The sequence below is a fragment of the Oryza glaberrima genome, chromosome 12, assembly GCF_000147395.1.
Source record: "Oryza glaberrima chromosome 12, OglaRS2, whole genome shotgun sequence".
In the NCBI taxonomy this organism is placed as follows: domain Eukaryota; kingdom Viridiplantae; phylum Streptophyta; class Magnoliopsida; order Poales; family Poaceae; genus Oryza; species Oryza glaberrima.
In genome coordinates, this window is record NC_068337.1 from 2603695 (window position 1) to 2627528 (window position 23834).

Here is a 23834-nt window from a genome sequence, read left to right on the forward strand (position 1 = left end):
TGGAGTTTTATGGCTATATTTAGGATGCAGGACTTTAGGAAACTTTACGAACTTGTATTTCTCTTTTTTTAGGGAAATAGGACAAGTGGCCAAAGTTGAAGAATAAACACTTCGTTTCAAAATATAAAGAATTTTGTTAGTACAAGCTTTAAATCTCTTTTATATTGCTTATATATTGGGATGGTTGTAGAAGTACTCTAGGGTCAAGTAGCTAGTTTTTTTTTTTCGTAGATACGTTAGCGTTGGTAGACGAATGGATAGGATAGTATCCCAGTGGATGTATTGTAAGCTCAAGTTGTGTTTATTGATTGGAAGTTGCTAAGATACCTTGAACTACAATAATATGCGGGCACATTACACGCTGAACTGTACTCCAAAATCGATATAGACATCAGGATTTGAGCCGTAGTTTCCAGCTTTCAATCGCAATCTGGCATGGACCAAGACTAAAACCACGAACCCACAAAGCCATGTAATGTATGCATATCCTTGTGATTTCGACAGGTTCAAGCGAATTATAGGAAATTACAGACAGCATCCATCAGGTGATGGCCTCCCAGTCCCAATGTGATTCCTCTACTACTGTAGGAACCAATGGTGATGATAACGGGCCATATTGAGCTGAATCTCCCGGATCTGGCCCGATTTTAAATGCATCCTACGTAAAGCATAATATACGGATGCATTTTGGGGACAAATGTACCACGTTTTTTGTTCACTACAACCGAAAAATCAGCACAATGGGCTTGCAGAAAGGAACTCAAAGCCCGGGTTTTCATAAGAATCAGTAGCTGTCTTCATCTGTCTCGGGCCTCCGGAGATAATAACGCAAGCAATTCACGAGCACCTATATGATGGCATGTTAAGAGATATATAAGTATGATGTTGCTGAGATGACCAAAGATTTTAACAGAAAGTAGTAATCAAGGCATTGCAATACCTGAGATAATGAGCTGTTCAATTTTGCACCTCTGTAACTCACATGGAATTTGTCCTTTGCAACCAAGCCCTGAATAAAACATCACATATGAAGTAAGGAAGGGAGTTGACAGAACAAGGGGATTTCATAACAAAGAAATAGAAACATGGCATACTTCAGTATCTATCTCAGCTGATTCCACATCAACGTTCACGTCAGTGATGATCTTCACTATTTCCAGAAGTAGACCAGGCCGATCAGCTGTCTCTATGTACAGCATGCTGCACATGTTTAACTAATATCAATGAGGAAGACGGATGATGAACATCATATGGAGCAAACAGAGAAGTAAGGCACATGTTATATCAGATGTGATATTGAGAAACAATACATGCATTACTAATAATATGTAGACATGTATCAAGCATGAACTATTAAATGATGTGCATAGAAATTCAATGATTTACAGACTCAAATTACCATGAAAAAAATTATACCTGTATAAAACTAGGGAGGGTTGGGGTCACAGTGTTATATAATGCAAAACTTCAAACATCTTATAATAGATTCAATGTCTTTGCACAAATCTTGGTGGACTTTGGATTGATAGGATAGGCATGAACATACATGTATATGTAGTTGTGTTTCTCAAGTTACTTCTACCGGTTGCATTCGTAAAGTATGCTATCAGGTCCTTGTTTTGTGGAGAAATCAGTAACGATAATATGAATCAAGAGTCCTTGTGTGCCTTTTTTTCCTCTAACACATAGGAGAGCTGCGCATCATTCTATTAAGAAGAGAGGGAGTCTAGGAAGACTCGTACAAGCCCTTAAGGACCAGGGTTAAACACAACAAACAAAAACTAGAAGAAAATGTGTGCCTATTTTAAAGGTAACTATCTAGCCGTGCACTTGTAATGCCCCATAAGTGTTCAATTATACAATCTGTGGACATGTCACATCCCACTCCTAAGCAAGGCATACTGAAATAAGGAATCACGCTAAAATTGTATATAATCATTATGGCTTAGTTGGATCAAACCTTCTTTTAGGTCCATCATCTTCAACAATTACATGTGTTACAACATCAACATCAACCTGAGAGTTTAAAGAACAAATAAATCACGTGCATGCTAAAGTTAATGGAATACAAAATTAACAGCATAACAAAACACTCAGGAACCTAACTTTTTTACTGTGTTAAAATTGAGGAAAACACACAACTTTAAAATTGAGAAGATGCTTGATAACAGAGCATGGGTGGTGAACAAGCAGAATGAGAACATCCAATGAACTCACCTTCTTCTCAGGAGCTTTTATTCCAAAAAATTCACCCATGGCTAAATTCTCACTTGATTCCTACATGCATATCAACCAGACAAATGAGTTAGTTTGATACTTTGATTCATAAAAACAAGAACGGATCCAAAATTACTAACAGTTGAAGTTCTAAACACAAGTAAAAGGATGTGACGCTCGGAACATACAGGATGATACTGCAGAAGGTTGTTAATAACTGTTAGCCGTATCTTTTCCAATGTGTCAGGGTCCTCAACTTTGCGCCCCCTAGATACAGACAGAAGAGGGGGAAAAAGATAATATTAGACATGAAATTATCCAAATCACCAAAACAATATAAGAAGCATGATAGTTGCTAAATGTTTTAATCTCGTATTGTGTTTAGTGCACATGTAAACTATTAGTATGGTACTTTGATAAATATGTGGATTCAATGAGAAAATACACCCTCTACTTCAAATATAAACTAAACAGCATGACAAAATGCAGCACACAGAAAGTGGCGTGCACCCACGATCGCATGATGTGGAACTTTGTTTGTGTGACAGCTGATTCAGTTGACACACTTCCTTTCGTCACATCAAGGCCCAGGTCCTTGAGTGCCTTCATCTGCAAACAGTGAATACCAGGACAAAATAATTTACTGATACAACAAAAATTACTAATTACGAAATATATCTTAAACAAGATCAGATCAAATAGAGCACCCATAGCATAGGAAAATTATACCGTGTCAAGTAGTGCCCCCAGACGGTCTCCAAAACTCAGCTGCACTATGGTTGCATCACGGTCTGAGTCTTGATCTATCAGAACAACTGGCTGTGGAATTGCATCATCAGATGTCTGCAATATTTTTGGGGGGAGAAAAGGTACATGGTAGAAAAATATCATTAGCTAAATATGTTCTAAAATATTTGAATGGTAGTAAGCAATTAAAAATAGCATATACGAAGCAAAAAAAAAGTAATGTCAAAACAAAAAAAATAATAATCGGACTAAATGGAAACAATATAAGTTCTCATGCAGATATTGAAATGTGAAGCAACTCTTCCCGCGGACCATGTCTACAACTGAACTGACTTCACACATGTCCTCAGATGAATAATTGCACTGTGGACCTAATTTGCAGGCTGGGTTGTTGCTCCAGATCTCCACTGTTTAGGAAGACAACTCTATCCTTCATCACTTGATTTTTTTTTAAGTGGAACAACAAAGCTGAAGGACGTGTCGCTGTGAAATGTGTGTTTCCATATGGTGACATGAATGGAAAATCAATATGTACATACCGTTGAAGAAGCACCCAAGACATCAGCCGAGTTGATAGATTGGCAAAAAATCCTACAGTGATGGCATTGAGAAAAATGATTTAGAGGAGGGAATGAGCTTAGTTCAGGACACTGATGTACTACAAATAACCGCAGAATTAAATAGCAACACTAGAAATAGAATCACGTTATGCATTTCAAAGTTAGCACTCAGCCACTCAGTAGCCATTGGACTGACATACATGAACAAAAGTAACAAAGGGAAAATAAGGATTGCACAGTTGACTGCAACTAAGTACTGATTCTGTCCCTTTACTGATGCACCAGCATTCAACAGAAAATCCTTAGATGGCTCCTAATTATAAAGCACACAGATTTCTTTAAAACGATCATATAGTGTTTACAGATGGACACGTTGAATAGAAAATATAGTTTTAGAAAGCTTTATGCCACAATTCCAGTGCTAAAGCCCACAGAATCCAACACATGTAACAATAGGCCTTCACGAGTTAGTAAATGAAAAGCCCATCGTGTAGCAAATCGGTCTTCTCATGTTGTTTATTCATTTATGACTTGTGAGAAATGAGAATCAAAGTGTAGGTAGAGTTGTAACTTGTGTCAATATGGCCTTGAAACAAATCCGCACACTGTGGCACGAGCTCTCTATGTAAAGTTTCTTTCGAGTGAACTAAGGATTTGAAGCATGAAAGTAATTTTTTTTTCTTGTTCATTCCATTCATTTTCCAACTCCTATTAGTACTCCAATCAACTGATAGAGACCTTCTCCAACATTCATGTTCACCTAAACATGAACCTCACTACCTTAGTGAAACTGAGACTAACATGGATATTTCCACACCGGGTGAAACTGCACCTAAGTAACGCAAGATATACAAGTGAGATAATAATAAAACGATTGCATCTCAAGGTACTAGAATTTAGGATAATCGTTCTTGCCAGCTGACAATTACAACGTTTTAGGCAAAAAAAAAAAAAACGTAAATAGTGTAATCCGTGTACAAACAACCGCAGGACAATATCTGTGCTAGGTAAGGAATCTATCAAGATACTATTAGTACAACCGCGATTTCTCCAAGCCAATCCAAAACAATATCAACTAATTCAGTCTACCGACACGACACTCCAATAGTCCAATCCTACCGCACATCTCCCGACACGGCGAACCACCCCTCCCTTGTCATCGATTCGAATCAAACAGCCAGACACAACGCGGAGATGCCTAGATCGCTCACCTCGGGGCCGCGGTGGCGGCCAGGCCGACGGATCGGGGGAAGTCGTGGAGGCGGAGGAACCCCGGCGACACGCGAGCCGAGTAGTACGGCGACACGGCGGCGGGCGCGACGAGGCGGTGGGCGGCGGCGGCGGCGGCGGCGAGAGCCATGGCTGGCTGGTGGTGACACTCGCTGCGCGCGCTGCGGCGAGGTGAGGTGAGGTGAGGCGGTTTCTCTCTGTGTCTGTCTTTTCTGTCGCTTGCTCTGGTCGGGGCGGTTGGGCGAGGAAGTGGATCTTTTTGCTTATTTTTATTTTGTTTTTTTTTAATCTGCCACTTGGCTGCATTATTGGATTGGATGTGCCCTTTTTCTTTTCTTTTTTCATTTTTTCCCCCTGCTGTTGTGTTGTTCGTCAGCTAGGATTTTTTGGACAGTGGTTGTTGCAGTTGTCAAAATTTTCATTGAAATAGTTTTATTTTAATTGTTGGTTGCCTTGTCTGGCATGAGAGTATGAAGTGTCTCTTTTTTTTCTCTCTCTTTCTAGGTGACGCCAGATGAGGGTGATGATTCAATCACTCATTCGTTGATTCCCAAGAGTTGCAAACGAAATTGGCATGCTTACTGCCAGTAATAAAGTTGAAGACGTGTCGATGAAACGGAAGTGGCTCGTTCTCTGTTTGTCTAGGAAGATGGGCCAGGCTGAATCACACGTTAGTTGGAGGCCCGTCGGGGCATGTAGTCCATTGACTCCCTCCTACTCAGAACTACTCGGAATAAGTTTATTTATCTCAAAATAAGTTTGCTTTTAAATAATTATTACATCCTAGTTTATAAAAGTAAAAAAAATAAATGCATTTCTTATGTATTTACTAAAGTTTGGTAAAAAAAACTAAATGTATGTAAATATTTGGTAACTTTATAAAAAAAAAGTATGGTTTAAAATAACATCAATCCGAACAGCCTATTAGTTTTAAGGGACTGTCTACATAGACATCCAGCTGAAATTTTTTGTCTTTTCAGCTGGATTTCTAGCCGTGGATAGACCTCTTGCCAGCATCCCAACCTCGCCTCGCGCTCCCTGCCCGCGCGGCCGCGCCTCGAGCGCTTCTCATTTTTATGTCTTGTTGGATTGGGTACGGGCTTCAAGCACGTTTGTGTTTTGTCTATTATAAAAGGTCCAACAAACAAACGGGCTTGAAAAAACACTGGCCCAATCACTGTCCACGTAACAGAACATATCAGGCTTTGCAACGAAAGCTCTGTTTAATAGCTAACATTCTCTGAACATACGTCGGGCTATGAAAAACATGTAATCTATTGTGTTCAAATTTTGGTTCTCTGAACCAAAACCCTTGAAAAGAAAGCAAAGCACTAGAACCACCTAATTACTAGTGCCTAACTAGATTGACCATTATCTCCACTGGAAGATCAGCCAGAAAACATCACAAGATTGACTTTATCTGTTAGCTTCCTAGTCATCCATAGCGCAATATTAGACCCTGCAAAAATTTGTACATTTTAGTTAGTTACTTCGTACCAAGATGCAGATATTTCTATTCCAATCTGTGACAGAAAGAAAATCTTGTACATCTTCATGTTGAATTTTGTAGTCCCAAAATTCAGAATGAGTATTAGCTTAGAAAATTATGGATAGAATTTTACCCCAGAATCAAAATGAGTACTCATTTTACCCCAACATGAGTACTAGATTGAATCATTCCTGCACTTTAAGAAATTCAACAGTAATTATTCCCCAAAAAATAAGCATTTGTGGCATATACTAGCACCATAAAAGGAGAACATTAATTAAGGATGGAGAAGTGGATAGCAGGATGTCATCGAACAGATGTAAACTGTGGAAAAGAAGTTCTCATAACAAATACCCATTTCTCAATATCAAAACCACACTGTCCAAACAGCACAGATCAGGTAACTAAAGATGCAAACCGTGGGGTTTACCGTGGCTGCCTCACTGAAAACCGTTTTGGGATGCCATGACCGACACACTAACAACCGTTGGAGAGGTATAGGCCATTTCACCCAGCGCCAATAGGATACACAATACAATGGATGCCTTGCTGACCTCCGAGGAAGACGTTGTAGCCATCTCGCCAACCTTGTCTCGCGAACAAAAACACGGCGCATATCCTTGGCCACGGGCTCCGTCGTGACCCGGCGGAACGGACGCCGACATCATCGCGGATGCTGCTGCCGCTTCGCCGCCTACTCCCCCATCGACGACTTCTCTCTCTCGCTGACAACTTCTCGGGTTGCTCTCTCTTTCATCCCGTGCGTGGAGGAGAAACCGGCGAGGTGGGCGCGTGTGTGGCTGAAGAGAGGACACGACGACGCAACGGGGTCGCATCTCCCTGATTTGGGCTGGCCTTGTGCACGAATCTTGAACAAAAAATCAATGGCCACAAATTCAGCTGACAAAGACAAATAAATCAGCAGGCAGCCAGTTATCAATTCCCTTTTGGGAGTACTAAAAAAATTAGTGACAAATAGAAAAAAATATACGGTGAATGGCCAAGATGCCTTTCTTCCTCCTCCATCGATTCCTCCCTTGGCAAATGAATGGCACACCACTCTTCACGCACCTCTGCTCTCCTCTGTTGGTTTCCATCAGAAAGAAGGAAACAAGTTTCTCTGCGTCTCTGATCTGCAGTGCGAGCCACGGAGGTTGGCGTCGTCTCCTTCTCCCTCTCCTCCTCGCGCGCGGCTGCCGTCGAGAAGACGCTCGGCTCCTCCCTTGTGCGGCCTCACCTCCTCGCGCTGAATCCCCTACTCTCCGTGTTAGGTCCGCTCCTGCTTGCCTGATGCTGCCCATTGCTGGTTCTTGATCCGTCATGTGTGTTACATGTTCCAGTTTTATGGATGGGTTTTTTTTTAGCTGATTCGTTGTTGGTGCCTTGAATTAATCAGTACTACTGCAATGTCATGCCTTGGTAGTGACGCGAAATGGCATTTTTTTTTCTGTTTTCAATTTTGCGTAATAACATGATTGATGCTAGCTAGAACATTTTATCTAGGGGTGAAAACGGAGCGGATATTACCCGATCCGCTCCGTATCCGTCCGAAGTGAAGATATGGTAAGGGTTTTTAGATATCCGGCGGATGCGGATTTTAACATGTGGATACGGAGCCGTATGTGGTATCAACAATATCCGACAGATGTGGATTATCCAATATTTTAATCGGATTATTTGGCGGATAATCCGCATTTCTCATGCCATAGCCCATTTTATATGGGCAGCCCATGTAGCCCATCTACCGTTAACCTAATCCAATCCCCAACATGCCTGACGGCGCGTCGTCTTCCTAGGTGCGCCACCACATCTCCTCCTAGCGCGCCGCTGCAGCCTGCTGCTTCTAGCGCTGCCGCCGCCGCCGCCGCCGCCGCATCCAACCAAAAGCAGCCTTTCTACTATTTCTAGCACCGCCTCTGCCCTTGCCGACGCCGTCGCCTGCCGTCCCCCATTCCCCGCGTCAGCGCCTCCTCCAGTGGAGTCCCCGTCCACCGTTGGCCCGTCGCGGCGTCGCCAGCGCCCAGCGCCTCCACCGTCAGGTACTATTGTTTTCTTGTGATGATGAATAATGACTGAATGAGAAGTGAAGTCTGGATCCTTGCATGTTGGCGTGTGCAGTGTGTTGTATGGAACTAGTTCATATTAGTTCGTATTTGCAACTTACTAAATTGCAAGAGTAATGGTAGTACTGTATGGAACGGAACTTTGTTAATGTACTGAAGACATATATTTTTAAGCAACGCCGCAATGAACTGAAGACTTGTATTATGTATTTGCTGGATGTATTTTGGATTATTCAAGCTCTTAAGCACTTGACAATCTGCTGTATGTGTTATATTATCAATTATGCAAGCTGCACTTTACTAGTTAAGCAAAATTATATTATTGATGTGTTTTGCCTGGTTTTTCCTAGAGAGCTGAGATCATAAATCATGTTCAGATGTTTTGTCATCGTATTGCTGCCCTCTTGTTGTATGGATTGAATACAAACTTAATATCCAACAATTTTATTCCGTTTTCGAACCGAGTCCGCACCGACTCCGTACCGAATCCGATGTCCGAAATAATCTGCATCCGCACGTCATCCGCACCCGCTCCGCATCCACTTTAAAAATATGGTTTAGGATATGGTATAGAAACTATCCGTCCGAATCCGCTCTGTTTTCACCCCTAATTTTATATGTTCTTGTCTTTTTAAGCATTGGCACTTGCCTCATTGCTTGCATTGGTCAAGCTTACACCACTTATGTAACTGTTAATTGATGCTCGCTGCTAAATTGGTTGTGAATTTTGCTTTATAATCCATATCAACTGTTACGAATTTTCCTAAACTATCCATGTCTGAATTAGATGTAATTCAAGAGTCCGTACATGCCAAAAGTACCTTTTGTTTTTCGCCCTTATGTTGCAAGAATCTGCTGATGCAAATCTTGATACAGATTTGACCTTCATAATCCTAAAGAAGAGGTTTTAGTTCAAGCAAACGATAATGGGGATATCCAAGGTGATTGGCATCGCTGGAACAGCTCTTCTGGTCACGTCTGTTGGTCTGTGGAAGATCGGCTTAAGAATTGTCGCGGTTCCTTTTCTAGCAACCAGTACTATTGCCTATATCATCGCTGTTGCATCCCACAATTCCATCAACATACCTTGGATCTTGGGAAAGAATTCAAAGGGGAGGTTTCCAATTTGGTCAAGTGTACTTTTTGGTCCTTTCTTGATACTTGCCCGGGTATATGCAACTGTGAAGAGACATATGAGGAAGAAGGAGGCTGTGTATAACATGATCACTGAAGGCGTTTATCTGGGAGGATGGCCGTTTATGTTGAAGCATTTGCCCCCAGTAGACCCGTCTGTTATTGATTGCACTTGCGAGTTGCCAAGAAGTGATTTTGTCCCAACAAATGAGTATCTTTGTGTTCCTACTTGGGATACAAGAGCCCCGACGATATCCCAAATTGAATTTGCGGCATGCTGGGCATGTGAAAAGAGAGCCAAAGGAAAACCAGTTTATGTACATTGTGCATTTGGTTAGTAACGACCTATCTCTCTTCATATATTCCACCTTTTTTAAACGTTGACACAAGGACTGTAGTTCTATAATCTAGTTTTGTACATAATTGCAGCTGCTAATTACTTTTGAATATTGTGTGTGCACGCTTATGTTTTGTGCATGACTGCATCAGGTCATGGAAGAAGCGCTTGTGTCGTGTGTGCAGTTCTAGTAGCATTGGGCATTGCTGAAAACTGGAAGGATGCAGAAAACATCATCCGAGAAAAAAGAAAGATAAAAATGAATACTGTTCACCGGAAAACCTTAGACGATTGGTCGAAATATAGAGCTTCTCAGAAGAAGGATAAATAACTGTGAGTCGATTGTTCTCAGATGTACTTCTGTCATGTTGAAAGAATGCTCAAAACACATTAAGAGTTGTATTGCTTAACATCTTAACATTCTTAATTGGTAAAATTGCTGTTTTGACAATCAAACGCTTATGGCAATCGTTTGTTGAACATGAAATCCAACCATCATTAACTTCTTTGATATGCTTGCTAGTCATATGCCTTAAAGCCTTTTATGCTACCAACTTCTGTAAAGGTGTGGTCTTAGACAACTGCTATTAGAAATTTAGAATTTTAGCATGCTTTTAAAGGTTGCTACTTCATCCCCCTCTCCTACTAGTTCAACTGTTGCAAAATACTGATTGCAGCAGAATAACCAAAAGTACTTCAGACCCAACAACAATGTGTGCAATGTCAGACTTTAGATGAGTTGCTAGATCTAGAAAAGACTTCATTTCTAGGTAGTTTGGACCTCTCTTTTTCTGGGCGTCAGATTCACTTCTATTCTATTAGATAGCTTTTATATTCAATCCAAGATGTTCTGGCACTGGAAGTGTAGATTCTGTTCCAACTTTTAGCTACTCATTAACTTTAGAACTGTAAAATCAACCCTTTTATCAATCGAAGGCACTCTTTTCGAAATGAAGGGCTTCACAGGAAACATAATTTGCCACTAAATCACATAAATAAGTAGTATTTCAGCAACAAAATCTAGCTAACCCCTTTTTGTTGTCACTGGGCAGGACATTAAATCATTTGACATCTCAGGCAAATTACCATGTGAGTTCTATGCAATCTGGGTTCTGAGAAATCTTCCTAGTTCTGGAGCTTGCATTGTTTCCCAGCTCATATCAGTGTTTCCCACACGTGTCAGATTACTTCCAAAATTTGTTCCCAGTTTTGCTTACTTCTGCTCCTATCTGAAGGTTAGTCTTCAAAGTCCTTGTAAATCAGAAAGCTGAAAATTGGCTTTCAGATGGTTGTGCTGCTATGCTTAGCTCTCCACAGTTGCCTTCATCTGCCACCAATATCCTACAGGCAAATAAGGCTCCAGCTATAAATATATGATGGATGCGTCCAGATAAATAGCACTACAGCTGCTGTCCTATTATTCTTTTAGACTTTTATAGAATTTGGTTAGTTGGCTGAAAGCCTGAAATAGTTGAAACATGCATAGAAAGGGACAAAATCCATATCTAGCCCTTATTTTGTACACCTTCACATCATTGTGTTTTATCATAATCTTTTTTAGGATAAGGGACTACCACTAGTTTATTGGTGTAATGACCTTCAAAATTATGATAAAATAAAGTGCATGCAGTATGCATGATGTGCAAAAAAAGGTTTGCTAGCTTTTGACTACCTCCAGTACGAGGCTGGTCCATTCCATGCTGATTTAATAGGGTGCATTCCTTATATTTTTTTTGTCTAGTAAATAATGGTTCAGTTATATGTACTTCGAACTTTCCAATCAGAGATTAAACCTTCAACAACTACAGGTAGGAGGCTTATCATAAAATAAAGAAAGGAAAAGAATTAATTGCAGGTAGGACCAGAGCATGGTGCTTACTCTCGGGGACGAGAAGCCCAGAGGGAGCTGAGGGCACGGAGGCGATTATGGTACTCGCCAATTGCCAAGAAACATCGAGCTGCCTGCCTAATTGTCAGAATTCTGTGCATCTGATGAAGAGTCTGTTGCCTCAAGTTATCAGCCTGGAAATCCAATTTGATAGTTGCAGTTTTAGTACATGATGAAAGGATCTCACTCTTGGCACTAGAAAATTGAAAACTAGAGCAGATACTGGTAGTAAGTTTGTTTTACTATGCCATACTATAGTTAATCAGATAAGCTCCAAAGTCCAAAATAAGGATAATGTCACATGTTTAGGTGACCATTCTTTTCTTTGTATGATGTAGAGATAACATCTCTACATGTTGATGCCATAGCATATTACTGTAGGAAAATTTGTTCCTTTTCGCTCTTTATTAATTAACATGTTGGCATGTTGCATTATTAAAAGGATAAAAATGACTGTTTTTTTGCTCGACTGTCAAGTGATTGGATTGCTCATCTAGACATCCACAAAGTTGAGTCAAACAGGGAGAGAAGGATCAGAACTGGAAAAAGGGCAGGCAACAAAGACTTCACCTGTATGACAAAGCCTTCAAGGTTGGACAGCTTGCCCACGGCAAGGGCCATGTAACCCATGAAGCTCCCAAGGCTGGCTTCGTCGACCACGGAGCCGCCATTGGCGACGGTCTCAGCTAGTGACTGATGCAGCTGCTCCAGGCCCTGGGAGAGAGCTTCCTCTGCCTGCTGCGATGATTGCTGAAGGCTGCAGATGCCAACCACTTGCTGTTCAGTCAGAGGGTCTAGCTGGGGTGCCACTGTCTGCATCAACATCAAGAGTTTGTAATGAAATTAGAAAAACCATACTTGTACTTAGAAGATGAGGTCAGATTTAGCATGGTTAAAACTTGATTTGGCAAATTGTTTTGCACATTGTGAACTGTGAAGTGAGCTTCATGTTTGATGTCAGATTGTCAGGTGCATTTTCTTATGAAAACTAGCCTAGCTTTAACTTATCATGTTCAGATGTGAGGTTATGACTACATACCATGAGCATGTTTAAGCATGATATAGTAAAAGTTTTGCTTTATCATGAACTGTGAAGTATGCTCCATGTCTGATGTTACTCCAGATTTTCAGGTGCATTTTGTGACGAAAAAACTTGGCTCTTTTTATGATGAAAGCTTTCTTTTATTGTATTGTTTAGACCACTTATTTTAAGCTATTCGTTCAATTTATTTATCAAAATATTTAATTTATCCTATAATTAAGGAGATAATCTGCAGCAGTAATCGGCTAAATAATCTGTTTCAATAATTAAATAGCTTCGTGTCCAGAAAGGGGTTTAGAAATGAGGAGGATCATGTCTAACTTACTTAAACTTCTAATTACTGACATGTGAGCCCGTTGAGTAGAAGATCCACATGTCAGCGACAAAAGTAAGTTAGAGGATCTCGAGTATGTATATACCTTGAGCAGATCGGACGGTCGGAAACCGCCCATCCAGAGGAAGCAGCGCTCGGCGGGGGTGGCCCACGTGCCAGTGATGAGGTGGAACACGTCGGCCTTGGCGGCGGCTGCCCTCAGGCGGAAGAGCTCGTCGTAGTGGGCCAGGGCGTCGTCGACGATCGCCCTCAGGTCGCCGTCCGGCAGGTGCGCGTGTAGCCCGCCGTGCAGCTCCGCCATCCGCCGCCCGCCGTCCTCCAGCCACCGCCCGTACTCGGCGTCGAACATCGCCGCTCCTGCCACGACCAAATGGACAGTAAAGTAAAACATATATACTGAATTATTACTGATCTGATGCAAATCCTATATGACAATCAAACTGAATTTCACATTTCAGATCAGTAGATAAAAGCTACTAAACATGAGAGATTGATCAAGTGAAGGCAATGCATTACCTGCGCTGGTGTTTCCACCTGGTGATCCTCCCAGCAAGAGGCCCTGAACCAAGAAATTCAGATTTTACTGCATTCATGATCCTACCTATAATGTTTAGTAATTAGTTCAGAATGCAGAAAAAAATTACTACCTGGGAACGAGCTCTCTCGAGATCCTGCTCCATCTGAGCCAGCCTCAACTTGCTGCTCTCAAGCTGCTGGATGTAAGCCTGCAAATTGGTATTTTTGACAGATTATGCTGTCAGAAACTTATTGGGAAGAAGAAATTCAGTTCTGAACAACTCATTTTCTTTCTATGCAGGTACTAAAATTCTCATGGATCTAGCTAGGCTCACCTTCTTTCGCAGCCGGCTCTTGCGTGCTGCCTCTCGGTTCTGGGCTAACCTTCTCATTATCTGATTACACCAACACTAGAGAGTAAGTAATTGTCTCAAACTCATGTTTCAAACAGTCTTTAATTAGCTTGCACTGAATGGTTCTGTACATACATATAATTGCATGAGCACGCATAATCATCATCATCATGCTATCTAATTAAGCATCAACTGGGAGTATGAGAGAGCTAGGAGAGTAGGATTAACCTTTGGATCAAGTGTCTTTGTCATCCTGTGGTCACTGTGAGTGGAACTTGCTGCCATCTTCTGCATGCCATGTGGACATGAACAAGTTATTGTTAATTACAAGATGCACTTTAATTACTACAGTTTTGTGCAGTTAGAAACTATACAAGATAAATAGAAAAATAGTGATGATATACATGCTTATGTGCCTATGGTGCAAATAAAATATACTAGTATGATCTTTGGATGCACGTTACATCAACCAGATATAAAAAAACAGCAATGTATATGGGTGGAAGCCACCCACTCTAACAACAGACAAAAATATTGTTCTGCTTTTTTGTTTATGTTGCTGTCACGCCCTAATATGCAAAGTTCTCTTTCAGTTAAGCGTGAGTTAGATATAAATATTGGGTAATAATTGTTCATCCAATGTGATCTTGGCAGTTCATCAATTGGCCAGAAGGAACCTAAAGCACCCCTGATGGCCAACTTGCCATTGTTCAGGTATCAGTTGGTGCAATTTTTTTGGGACCATACTTTGTGCAAGCTAGAGACAATTAACATACTATAAGAATGCATACTTGTCGCCTAATACAGCACATAAGCTAGCATGCACAAGTCTAACATATCCTTTCCTAGACTTATCTGCTCCTCTTCTTTTTTCCAAAGAATGAAAAAGATAGAAATTTGTAGTGGCAAGTAAGGCTAAATGTCAAAGAAAATGCATGGGTAATTACTAAAGTGATCATATTCTGCATCTGATTCTTCAGAAAAACGCTGGTCCCTTGGATGAAGCATCAGGGGAACAAGCTGGAACTTTCTAATGTAGAGCCAAATAATACACCTAACTTGTTGGGATTGGTGATCTTGGGAGCAGCAAGATCTTAAATGACCCTGAACTCTTCTAGTACTACTCCATGAGCATCTTGAGTTGTGGGCTAGCTACTGACATGACACCAGACTAGGGAACAACGCATTGCATCTGCACCACTGCATGGCTTTATTTTCTTCTCGCGATGTAGGTATATGCATGATCAGGAATCAGGAGATCCATGCAGAAGCAAAGACAAGATGAACACCTCCAAGAACAAGCGTTTACAACACCAAAACGCATCAAGAAACTCAAGACCAAGAATTACACCAAAACGCACATCAAGAAACTCCAGTGATTGATGAGAATGCAAACCTTGTGCTGCTTCTGCTGCTGCTGTGGGATCTGATCAAACTGGCTCGCCATGTCGGCTGCTGCTGCACCCTGATCGCCGTTGTTCTTGCTGCTGCTCTCGGAGTCCGTTGTGTCTGCCGTCACATTTGAACATCCATCCTACAGAACACAGCTGTAACTTTGCCTTTGCTTTGCAAAAATGAAAAATGCAGTAGACATCATGCTCAAGTATTTACCTTCGGTGTTGGAAGAGAGCTCCTCCTCATAGGCCAGGATGGGAAGATGTCCAGTGTAGCAGGAGGCCTAGCTGTTGCTGTTGCTGTAGCTGCAGCAGCAGCAGTGGAGAAGGCTGCAAGAAGATATCATAGGGGAGGAGGAGATCAAGAAATGCATCCAATCCTGCAACTGCTACATCAGAAAGCTACTACCAGCTGAAGCACTGCACTGGGATCACAAGGGGCAAGTGGGGCCCATGTGGCAGTGAAAGGTGGACTGGAATTTATTCCCTTTGAGGAGCTAGGAGTACTGCACAGAGTGTGTGCTTTGCTTTGCTGCCATGGCAGGGAGCTAGCCAGAGCTGGTACTATAGTACTTTGGAGAATTGTTGCACTCTAGAGAGAGAGAGAGATGGTGATGATGATGAGGAGAGTCACAAGGCAGTCACACCACTACACACAAGGTGACAAGAAGCACAACTGCCACTCCTGCTATCTGTAGCTCTTGCTTTGCATTGCATGTGGTTTGGCTAGCTACAAAGTTTTTGCTGTTCTTTTTTTTTTTCCAAATGGATTTGCATGGTTGCTTTTGACTACACTGCCCTAACCTCTTGGGAAAGTTGGCTCACTGGATTGTGTGCTTTTGTTCTTGGTCAGAGAGAGAGAGAGAGAGAGATGATGTTGTGAGTACGTACGAGTGGTGTGTCCATGGTGAGAGGTGGTGGTGGTTGCAGTTTGTTGAGCCCTCCTCCTGAGTATGGCAACCTGATGAACAAGAGCTTCTTCTAGCTCTCCAAAATAGGCAGCGCCACCTCCTCCTCCTCCTCCTTGCTCGCTGTCAGTGTCAGGCCAATGCAAATTAAGAAGGGAAATTAAAACATGTAACATGAGATCAACAACTTGTTGGGAATAAATTTGTTGACCAGAATGATCTGAAGAAATATTCATGAAGAACAGTAATGAGAAAGCAATATGAAAAGAACAAGCTGAGAAGAGTGCTGATTCAGCAACCGATGCATATAGCACTCTTCCCCTGAACGTGAAAGAGAAGCTCATGGTTCAGAACTTCAGATCATGTTTATGTTGCACAGTTTGCACTTCGCAATCACCAGAGAGAGAGAGAGAGAGAGAGAGATCATAGAAAGAGATATTGGGAGAGAAGGAGACAGAAAGATGAAAACGAGATGTTGGGAGAGAAGGAGAGAGAGGATGATGATGAACTGATCTTACAAGAGGTTTGCAGAAGCCATGGAGTTGGGCAAGGTGGTGCCATGGAAGCCATAGCCAAGAACATGATGAGGATTCTGCCCTCTCCTAGCCTCTCCCATCCTACGAGCCACAAAACCACAGCTCGATCTCCCAGTATCTCCAAGAATCAGAACGAAGCGCTAGCTCAAATTTCTTCGATCTACCTCCACAAAGAACAACAAAAAAGAACATCATGATCGCTGCTACTGTACATGCTAGTATGCTACACGCCAGATGATGTGAAGAATTCAAGATGAGAGAGTCAAAGAAAGAAACATACCAAGATTGTGGTCTCTTGTGATAAGCAAGAGCCAAGAGCTACTATAGCAGAAAAGTGACCGGAGTAGCTTTAGCTAGCAAGAAGTGCAAGAAGCAAAGCTTGACCGGTTCTTGGCTCTCAGCTGGAGTAGCTAGCTGTTCTTGGCTCTTGCTATTGCTGCTCACTCCGATAGCTTTAGCTCTCTCTTGAATCTTGATATGGAGTATCTGAAAGTGTAGCAGCTTCACCTTCCGGTCTGGGGCATGCTAATCACACAGTTGATGGAAAGATCTTGTCCTTCCTTTCTACTATGCTGGTTTTTTTCTTCTTTGAAGAGAGGAAAGGAGAGAGAGGTATAGGTCTTGTCTCTACTTGAAGGTGTTTTGTCATGGAGTCTGCCACAGGAATCCCTGGCTCTACACTCTTATCATCTTGGAACTGACTTCTCTTTCTCTCTGTGTGACTGGTCCCAGCTGCACTGCAGATGCAAGTCTAATTTCTTCTGGTTCATGCATGTGTAAACCTTATTTTGCCCCAGATAATGAATGGGATGTTGAATTTGGGTTCAAGTTGTATTGATCAGTACCACTATTTTTTTTCAATTGTTAATGGCTGTTGACAAAACTTGCAAGTTACTATGCACTGGTGTAGGAAGTACATGATCCTGTTTGCAAAGAAAAAATGATTGAGATTAACCATGTTGCTACTGGACTGTTCAATATTACAAGCTATGTATGTTATTCAGACTTCAACGGTGCATGCATTTCATCTGATTATTCCATACTCTCTTCGATTCAAGATTGACTAATTTACACCGACATATAGTTTATTATATGCAAAACCATAGCTTTCGGATAGCATTTAGAAATGTTAACCATTCTGACCACACAATAATCCTACGTTGATAAACGCTTCTCTCACCAGTCTCATGATTTGTATGTACGATCTTATCTAGTTATAGCTCTCTAGCAACTTGATTGCAACTTTGAATAATCTATTTCTCATTTCAAATCGAAGATAAAATAATTGAACTATCGAATCATTAACATCAATAGTACCGTACAAGATAAAACTGAAAAGAGGAATAGAAAACCAAACCTTTAAAGAAATCTTTAGGTTCTAAAAAAAATAAGTATAGAACTCTCTATATTCTCCATTATTAATATATATCCTGCATTTAATTTGCTTGGCAATATTCTCCTCTGTTAATGCGTCAACATCCGTGCCTTGTCAAAATATCACCTAGCTAAACCCATACCTGACCAATCATATCCATTTCACAATACGAAGATCGGCTAACTTAATCAATTTGGAAGTTGATTGTTACGTCTAATATATCAATGACGCTAGTTTAATTGATTTCCTAATACGCTCACCTATATATATACTTTTTAAGTTTTTGTCACGATATGTATAATTAAGAGCAACTCCAATAGAATGGCCAACTACCCAAGCTAAATTTTAGCAAATATAGGGGGAAAATACCCTTCAACAGTCTCTCCATCCGAATGGCCAAATCGCACCCCTCATTGACCAAACTTGGAGAGTCTCTCTGCCTGGCTATTCGTGGGCTCCATACTCCCCTCCCACCCCATCTCTCTCTCTGCCCTGGCTAGAGCAAGAAGGCGGCAAGGATGCCGCTTGTGAACGGCGATGGCTAGGAACCGCACAACGGCGACGGCACGGAGGAGAGATGCGCCGGAGCCAGCTGCGACCGCCGCCGTCGTCCGCGTCGTCCCATGCAGCAACTGTCGCCGTCGTCCACGCCGTCCCCAGTCGCGACCGCCACCGCCGTCCGTGCCGTCCCCAGCCGCGACCGCCGCCCCCGCGTGGATTTGACCGGGCGGCGTGGATTCGGGGGCTGTTGCCATGGTCGTCGTCGTCACGAGCCGCCGCCGCTGCCACCCTTTGCTCAATCGCCGTTGCCTCAGGGAGTGCTAAGAGAAGAGGAAGAGGGAGAAAAAGAGGAATAAGGGGAGAAAGATGAGAAAGAATGGGTATAGAGGCTGACTCATGGGTTCCGCTGTCATACACTCAAAATAGAGAGGATGGATGGAGAGGCTGTTGGAGTAAAGAACGAATTTGACTTGACAAATAAAATGGAGAGTTAACCAAATAGACATTTGGAGAGTCGAATTTAGAGAAACTATTGGAGATGCTCTAAGCTAGCTTTATTAATAGTCCGTTTCAATAATGATTACCTCTTTAATTGGACCGAGGCTCCTGTGATTGATGTACCAGCTGTGACTACCACAGCTGCATGCTTATGCGTGTAAGTGATGCACTTCCTCCGTTCCATAATATAAGGGATTTTGGTGGGATGAGACATATCCTACTACTAATTTGGGCAGAGATACAACGAATATGAGTATAGAGTGTATTTATTGCACTAGGATGTGATGTATTCTGGTAAGCGAGGTTAGTTTTTTTATGGAGGAATTAGCTGTCATGCTGCCTATGAATTTTAAATTTTGATTTTGAGAATAATTTTAGGCAACGACAGCGGCAGAGGAAAACCTAAAACTTAAAATCAAATCCTATAATCGACGCAGTGCTAAGTACTCCGTACACCCTTATTCAAGGTTGACTGCCTACTGTTATTTGACTATTTGTTATTAATTGTTACTACAAATTTTGGGTGAAAATATACAAGAAAGTAGATATATTTTGTTTTCTTGACAATGCATATGTATATATTCAAATTATACATCACCAACTTTATCACAATTTATTATCATTACTGTTGCATATTTACTACAATTCACACATATATCTAGATCTATCGTAATACTCTACCAATTATTTTCATCATATCAAATTTCATCTAAAATTACTTCTATATATTTTCGTAGCAACACGCGTGGTATCTTCTCGTATTTTTAATGGTGAGTAGGAGCTAGTTGGGATGAGTGCAATGTCCCTTTCATTTTGCACTTGGAGGAAAAAATCAATTAAGTAAATTAACTACTTCATGCTCCGCCTAGCCGCCAATCAAACAGATTTATTTCTCCTCTTCACCCACTATATTTTTCCTAACAATGATTGGCACAATAAAATGCGCCAAAAACACATGACAAGATCGAGAACCTACTAATAGCTAGGAGTAAGATAACTGAATAATTCATTCTTATTTTTCTTTTTTGATCTGCTAATTGACACACATCTTATAGCTAGTCATCAAGTGGCAACTTCGGGGGCATGCCTAATAAGACAAAATTAGAAATAGTAGTTGAACTCCTATATAAACTTTGGTTTTTATTTATGAGAAAATCGATTTTGGTGGTTAGTGTCTAGCTAGCTTCTATGGATTGTATAATTAGCTGTGGTCTTATATTAGACTAGTGGTTTAATTAATTATGGCACATGCATTTGGGGCTGAAAATTTATTGAACAGGTAGAGTGCACGCATCATGCATGCATGCGCGTGACAAAATGATTATGTCATTCATTCTGCTAGCTAAGAGCAAGTTTAATAGTATAGCCAACTAATAGCTCCAATTCATCTATAACCAATCTAATAGCTCATTCATACAATAGCTACATACTACACTATTAATATCTGGTCCCACCTGTCATACACACATTGCGTCTTGGAGTCCGTGCTACAGCTGGCTACAAATCTATAGCCTGCTGCCCTTCTCTTTCCTCATTTATCTGCTTAAAATATGTTTGTAGCTAGTTTATAGCCTGCTATTATACCTGCTCTAAGCTAGCTGGAAACCTCAAACACATACTCGGTCAGTCCCAAATCTCAATATACTTATTGTTGTAGGTTATTTAAATATAGATTAAGATTTGTTTGAAAAAGACTATACCGTTTATTATTAAATGATGTATATATGGTCGAAAGTGAGAGGGTTGTTAGGGGTAGAATGGCAGGAGGTGATTGATTTAGTAAATTATATTTTAGAGTAACAACTATTTTAAGATAAATTTCAAATCTTGAAAGTGCATCTAGGCAACTAATTATGTTGGTGATTAATAACAATGTGATTAGAGATGACTAACAACTTATTTGAGTATGAGTGAATGAATGTTAGCATCGGTGAAAAACGATGTTAAAGGCAAAACCTCTAGGCCTTAATGACCTTGCAAATCTCGAAATACAACTATTATGTCGCGGAGATAGTATTCTACTAATATAAGATTATATATATGAAATTTTTTTCAAGAAATACATTAACAAACATTCAATTTCAATAAATATCATCGATAAGTACGACTTTTATAAAATGCCACTGTATAAGCGACTTTGTCTCGGAAATACCATCATCGTTAGGGTTTCGTTAGTAGTCCTCCGTTAAGTATTATAGGATAAACGGTGCATTTAACAATGGGGATGGATGGAGCCTTAACAACAATAATATTTATAGGACAAAATCGCTTGCACTCGTCGATGATGGCTTTGATTGTTTGTTAATGGTATTTCTGGATGTTCTCTATATGTATGGGCTCATTGATAACGGCACTATATGAGTGACAATGAGAAACAGCGTGAGCGAATCTGTATGAGATGACGTACGCGATATTCATATACAGGCATTGATACAAACTTCTACACAGTAGCTAGTGTTGCTGAATATAGCTTGGTCGTGTACTCCCTCCGTCCAAATTAAGTATTTCTTTGGTTAGATGGAACATAACTATAAATCTAAACATATTTTTTCAGACTCATATTACTAAAATATGTCCAATCAAAATCTTATATATTTTAGGACGAAGGGAGTAGACTAGCGTCCACCGTATGTTACATGTCGCCCACTGAATTAAATATGAAACTCTGAAATATTCAAAGACATCATCGGGAAGTGTGTTGTAAGTCAGAAATTATTTTGAGCTGGGGAATATTAGTTTAATTTCATTTGCCTCTGATATAATTTGTAAGGTGTTTTCAATTTTGTTCAACGTTAAACTTCTCTACTTTCATATTAGTGGGCCGGGTGCTTTAGCTTATACTGCCACGGAGATATAAAAGCCTATCTTAATTTTTTTTTGATGGGAAAAAACAGCAAGAGAGGCTACTACTGTGATTTTAATAAGAGAAAGGGAATAATTACAGAGAGTATGTACATGAGGGGGAAAGAAAGAACAACAAAACTAAACTAATCAAGCTAAACAAGAAACTGAATCCATGATTCCCATGAAGGTTTATCATCCTGTTTTACTCTATGCAAATGTAGAGTAAAGTCCTCCTTGAAATCTGATTTCCACTTGCTGAAATTGATTGAAAGATTGTTGAAGATAAAGTCATTTCTCCTGCTCTAGATATTCCAGCAACAAATAGCAATGACCTCCATGAAGAAAGGATAAGGAAAGTTGTTCTTTGCTTCTGAGATCGTGTTCATAACATCCAGATGAAAATTCCAGTTAATGCTTAAACTAGACCAGCATTGCTGAGCAAAAGGGCAGGAGAAAAAAAGATGGTGGGAGTCCTCTATGACCACTGATTGCAGGTAACACATTTGATGCCTCCTTGGGTGTTGAAATGTTTTCTTTGCAAGAGTTCCTTGGTGTTCAATCTTTCCATTAGAAGCAACCAAAGGAAGACTTTCAGTTTCAGAGTGCATTTGCATTTCCAAATCCAAATAAGAGGAGCCGGTGGGTGAATGTGAGCAAAGAACAAATCATAGACTTTTTTGGAATGATATTGATGAGAATTCCACTGATAAGTCCAGCAGTCCAAGTCATTAAAGTTATCCAGATTTTGAACCAGATCGTTTAAGATTTGCCATTGTTGAATTGCTTATACCAACATGGGTGTATGAAAAGACTGCTCAATACTATTCAGATCGAGGAAACCTTTAAGTGAGATATCTTCCAATTTTGCGAATGAGAATAGGATGCTTAACTCCTCTTGCAAAATGCTTCTAGTCCAATTATCTTTCCAAAACAAAGCTGTTTCACCAGAACCAACAGTTACCTTTGAGATTGCTCTGAAAGTTGGGATTAATCTGAAAATGTCCTTCCACCAAAAAGAACCCTTTTCTGTGTGTGCATGAGGGGGTAAATTTGAATGAGAGTAGTATTTGTTCCAAATGAGATTTACCCAAGGGAGATCTTTCTTATTGAAAAATTTGTCCAAATGTTTTGTGAGTAGGGCAACATTTTGAAGAGGAGGGGAAATGAGAAAACTAAAAATATATGTAAAACAAGATAAGTTATTAGTGCATGATTAATTAAGTATTAATTATTTTAAATTTAAAAATAATTAATATATTTTTAAAATAAATTTTGTTTTTTTTAAAATATACACGATTTAACCGTTTAGGAAGTGTACACCTGAAAAACATCATATATCCCTATTGACACTCCCACCTCTCACTCGTGACGACTCTATCCAATCCTTCTCCGTCTCGTCATGGCCACGGCAGCGCCACTCACATCAGAGCCCCAAGATCCCGACCCTCATATATGGTGTAGACCCCCGATTTTGGAAATCGGAAATCTTCTGTGTTTATCCGTACCAATCCCTGGATCAGTAGTTGGTACACACATACATAGTTGGATCACAACATATCACGAATGAATTCAGGCTAAAAGAGTTAAATACTTACATTAGGGCCAGGTAGGCCAACAACTATTAGAGAACAACAGCGGAAGACGGAATTATATAAGGGCCCGGTTAACATGCCACAGGCAGTCCACTGGGGAACGAGACCTAGAACAAGACCGCACTCCGATCATCTTGTTGGATACGCAAGCGTACCGACAAGAGCTTCTCTTCAACACTCTCCTAAAAGATATATAAATAGCAAGGGTGAGTACCAACCGTACTCAGCAAGCCACCACAGCAACAATACATATGATAGAGGGTATTTCAAGGAAGG

At 40.7% G+C, this 23834-nt stretch overlaps 3 protein-coding genes and 1 long non-coding RNA gene across 13 annotated transcripts; 1 reads left to right on the plus strand and 3 right to left on the minus strand.

The window, feature by feature from the left end:
• Positions 1-447: 447 nt before the first annotated feature.
• Positions 448-5003, minus strand: LOC127758023 (ACT domain-containing protein ACR12). Its single transcript, XM_052283627.1, has 10 exons — positions 4736-5003; positions 3504-3555; positions 2947-3060; positions 2732-2826; positions 2406-2484; positions 2218-2277; positions 1961-2016; positions 1095-1200; positions 941-1009; positions 448-847 (listed from the first exon to the last, which is right to left on the minus strand). The coding sequence occupies exons 1-10, from the start codon at positions 4882-4884 to the stop codon at positions 785-787; spliced, it is 843 nt and encodes a 280-aa protein (XP_052139587.1). The 5' UTR covers positions 4885-5003; the 3' UTR covers positions 448-784.
• A 905-nt stretch (positions 5004-5908) lies between these two features.
• On the minus strand, positions 5909-7183 carry LOC127756952 (uncharacterized). Of its 2 annotated transcripts, XR_008013340.1 has the most exons (3): positions 6798-7107; positions 6377-6434; positions 5909-6213 (listed from the first exon to the last, which is right to left on the minus strand). It is a non-coding gene; the product is annotated as an uncharacterized LOC127756952 (long non-coding RNA). The 2 variants fall into 2 exon arrangements; XR_008013339.1 differs by having other exon boundaries at positions 6377-7183.
• Positions 7184-7297: 114 nt separating this feature from the next.
• LOC127756950 (uncharacterized) lies at positions 7298-12270 on the plus strand. 9 transcript variants are annotated; one of them, XR_008013338.1, is made up of 7 exons: positions 7299-7514; positions 7747-8282; positions 9183-9773; positions 9930-10110; positions 10830-10866; positions 10961-11012; positions 11633-11767. XR_008013338.1 is itself a non-coding variant. In XM_052282341.1 (6 exons), the coding sequence occupies exons 3-4, from the start codon at positions 9233-9235 to the stop codon at positions 10106-10108; spliced, it is 720 nt and encodes a 239-aa protein (XP_052138301.1). In that variant the 5' UTR covers positions 7299-7514; positions 7747-8282; positions 9183-9232; the 3' UTR covers positions 10109-10110; positions 10830-10866; positions 11633-11698. The 9 variants fall into 9 exon arrangements, 7 of the variants coding, with proteins under 7 accessions (XP_052138302.1, XP_052138304.1, XP_052138301.1 ...); XR_008013337.1 differs by having other exon boundaries at positions 11586-11717; XM_052282341.1 differs by lacking the exon at positions 10961-11012 and having other exon boundaries at positions 11633-11698.
• On the minus strand, positions 10737-17400 carry LOC127756949 (transcription factor TGAL11). Its single transcript, XM_052282336.1, has 13 exons — positions 17029-17400; positions 16731-16908; positions 16196-16335; positions 15522-15634; positions 15307-15444; positions 14139-14198; positions 13893-13952; positions 13689-13766; positions 13558-13600; positions 13127-13398; positions 12236-12478; positions 11657-11799; positions 10737-11118 (listed from the first exon to the last, which is right to left on the minus strand). The coding sequence occupies exons 2-13, from the start codon at positions 16826-16828 to the stop codon at positions 11037-11039; spliced, it is 1470 nt and encodes a 489-aa protein (XP_052138296.1). The 5' UTR covers positions 16829-16908; positions 17029-17400; the 3' UTR covers positions 10737-11036.
• Between the last annotated feature and the right edge of the window lie 6434 nt (positions 17401-23834).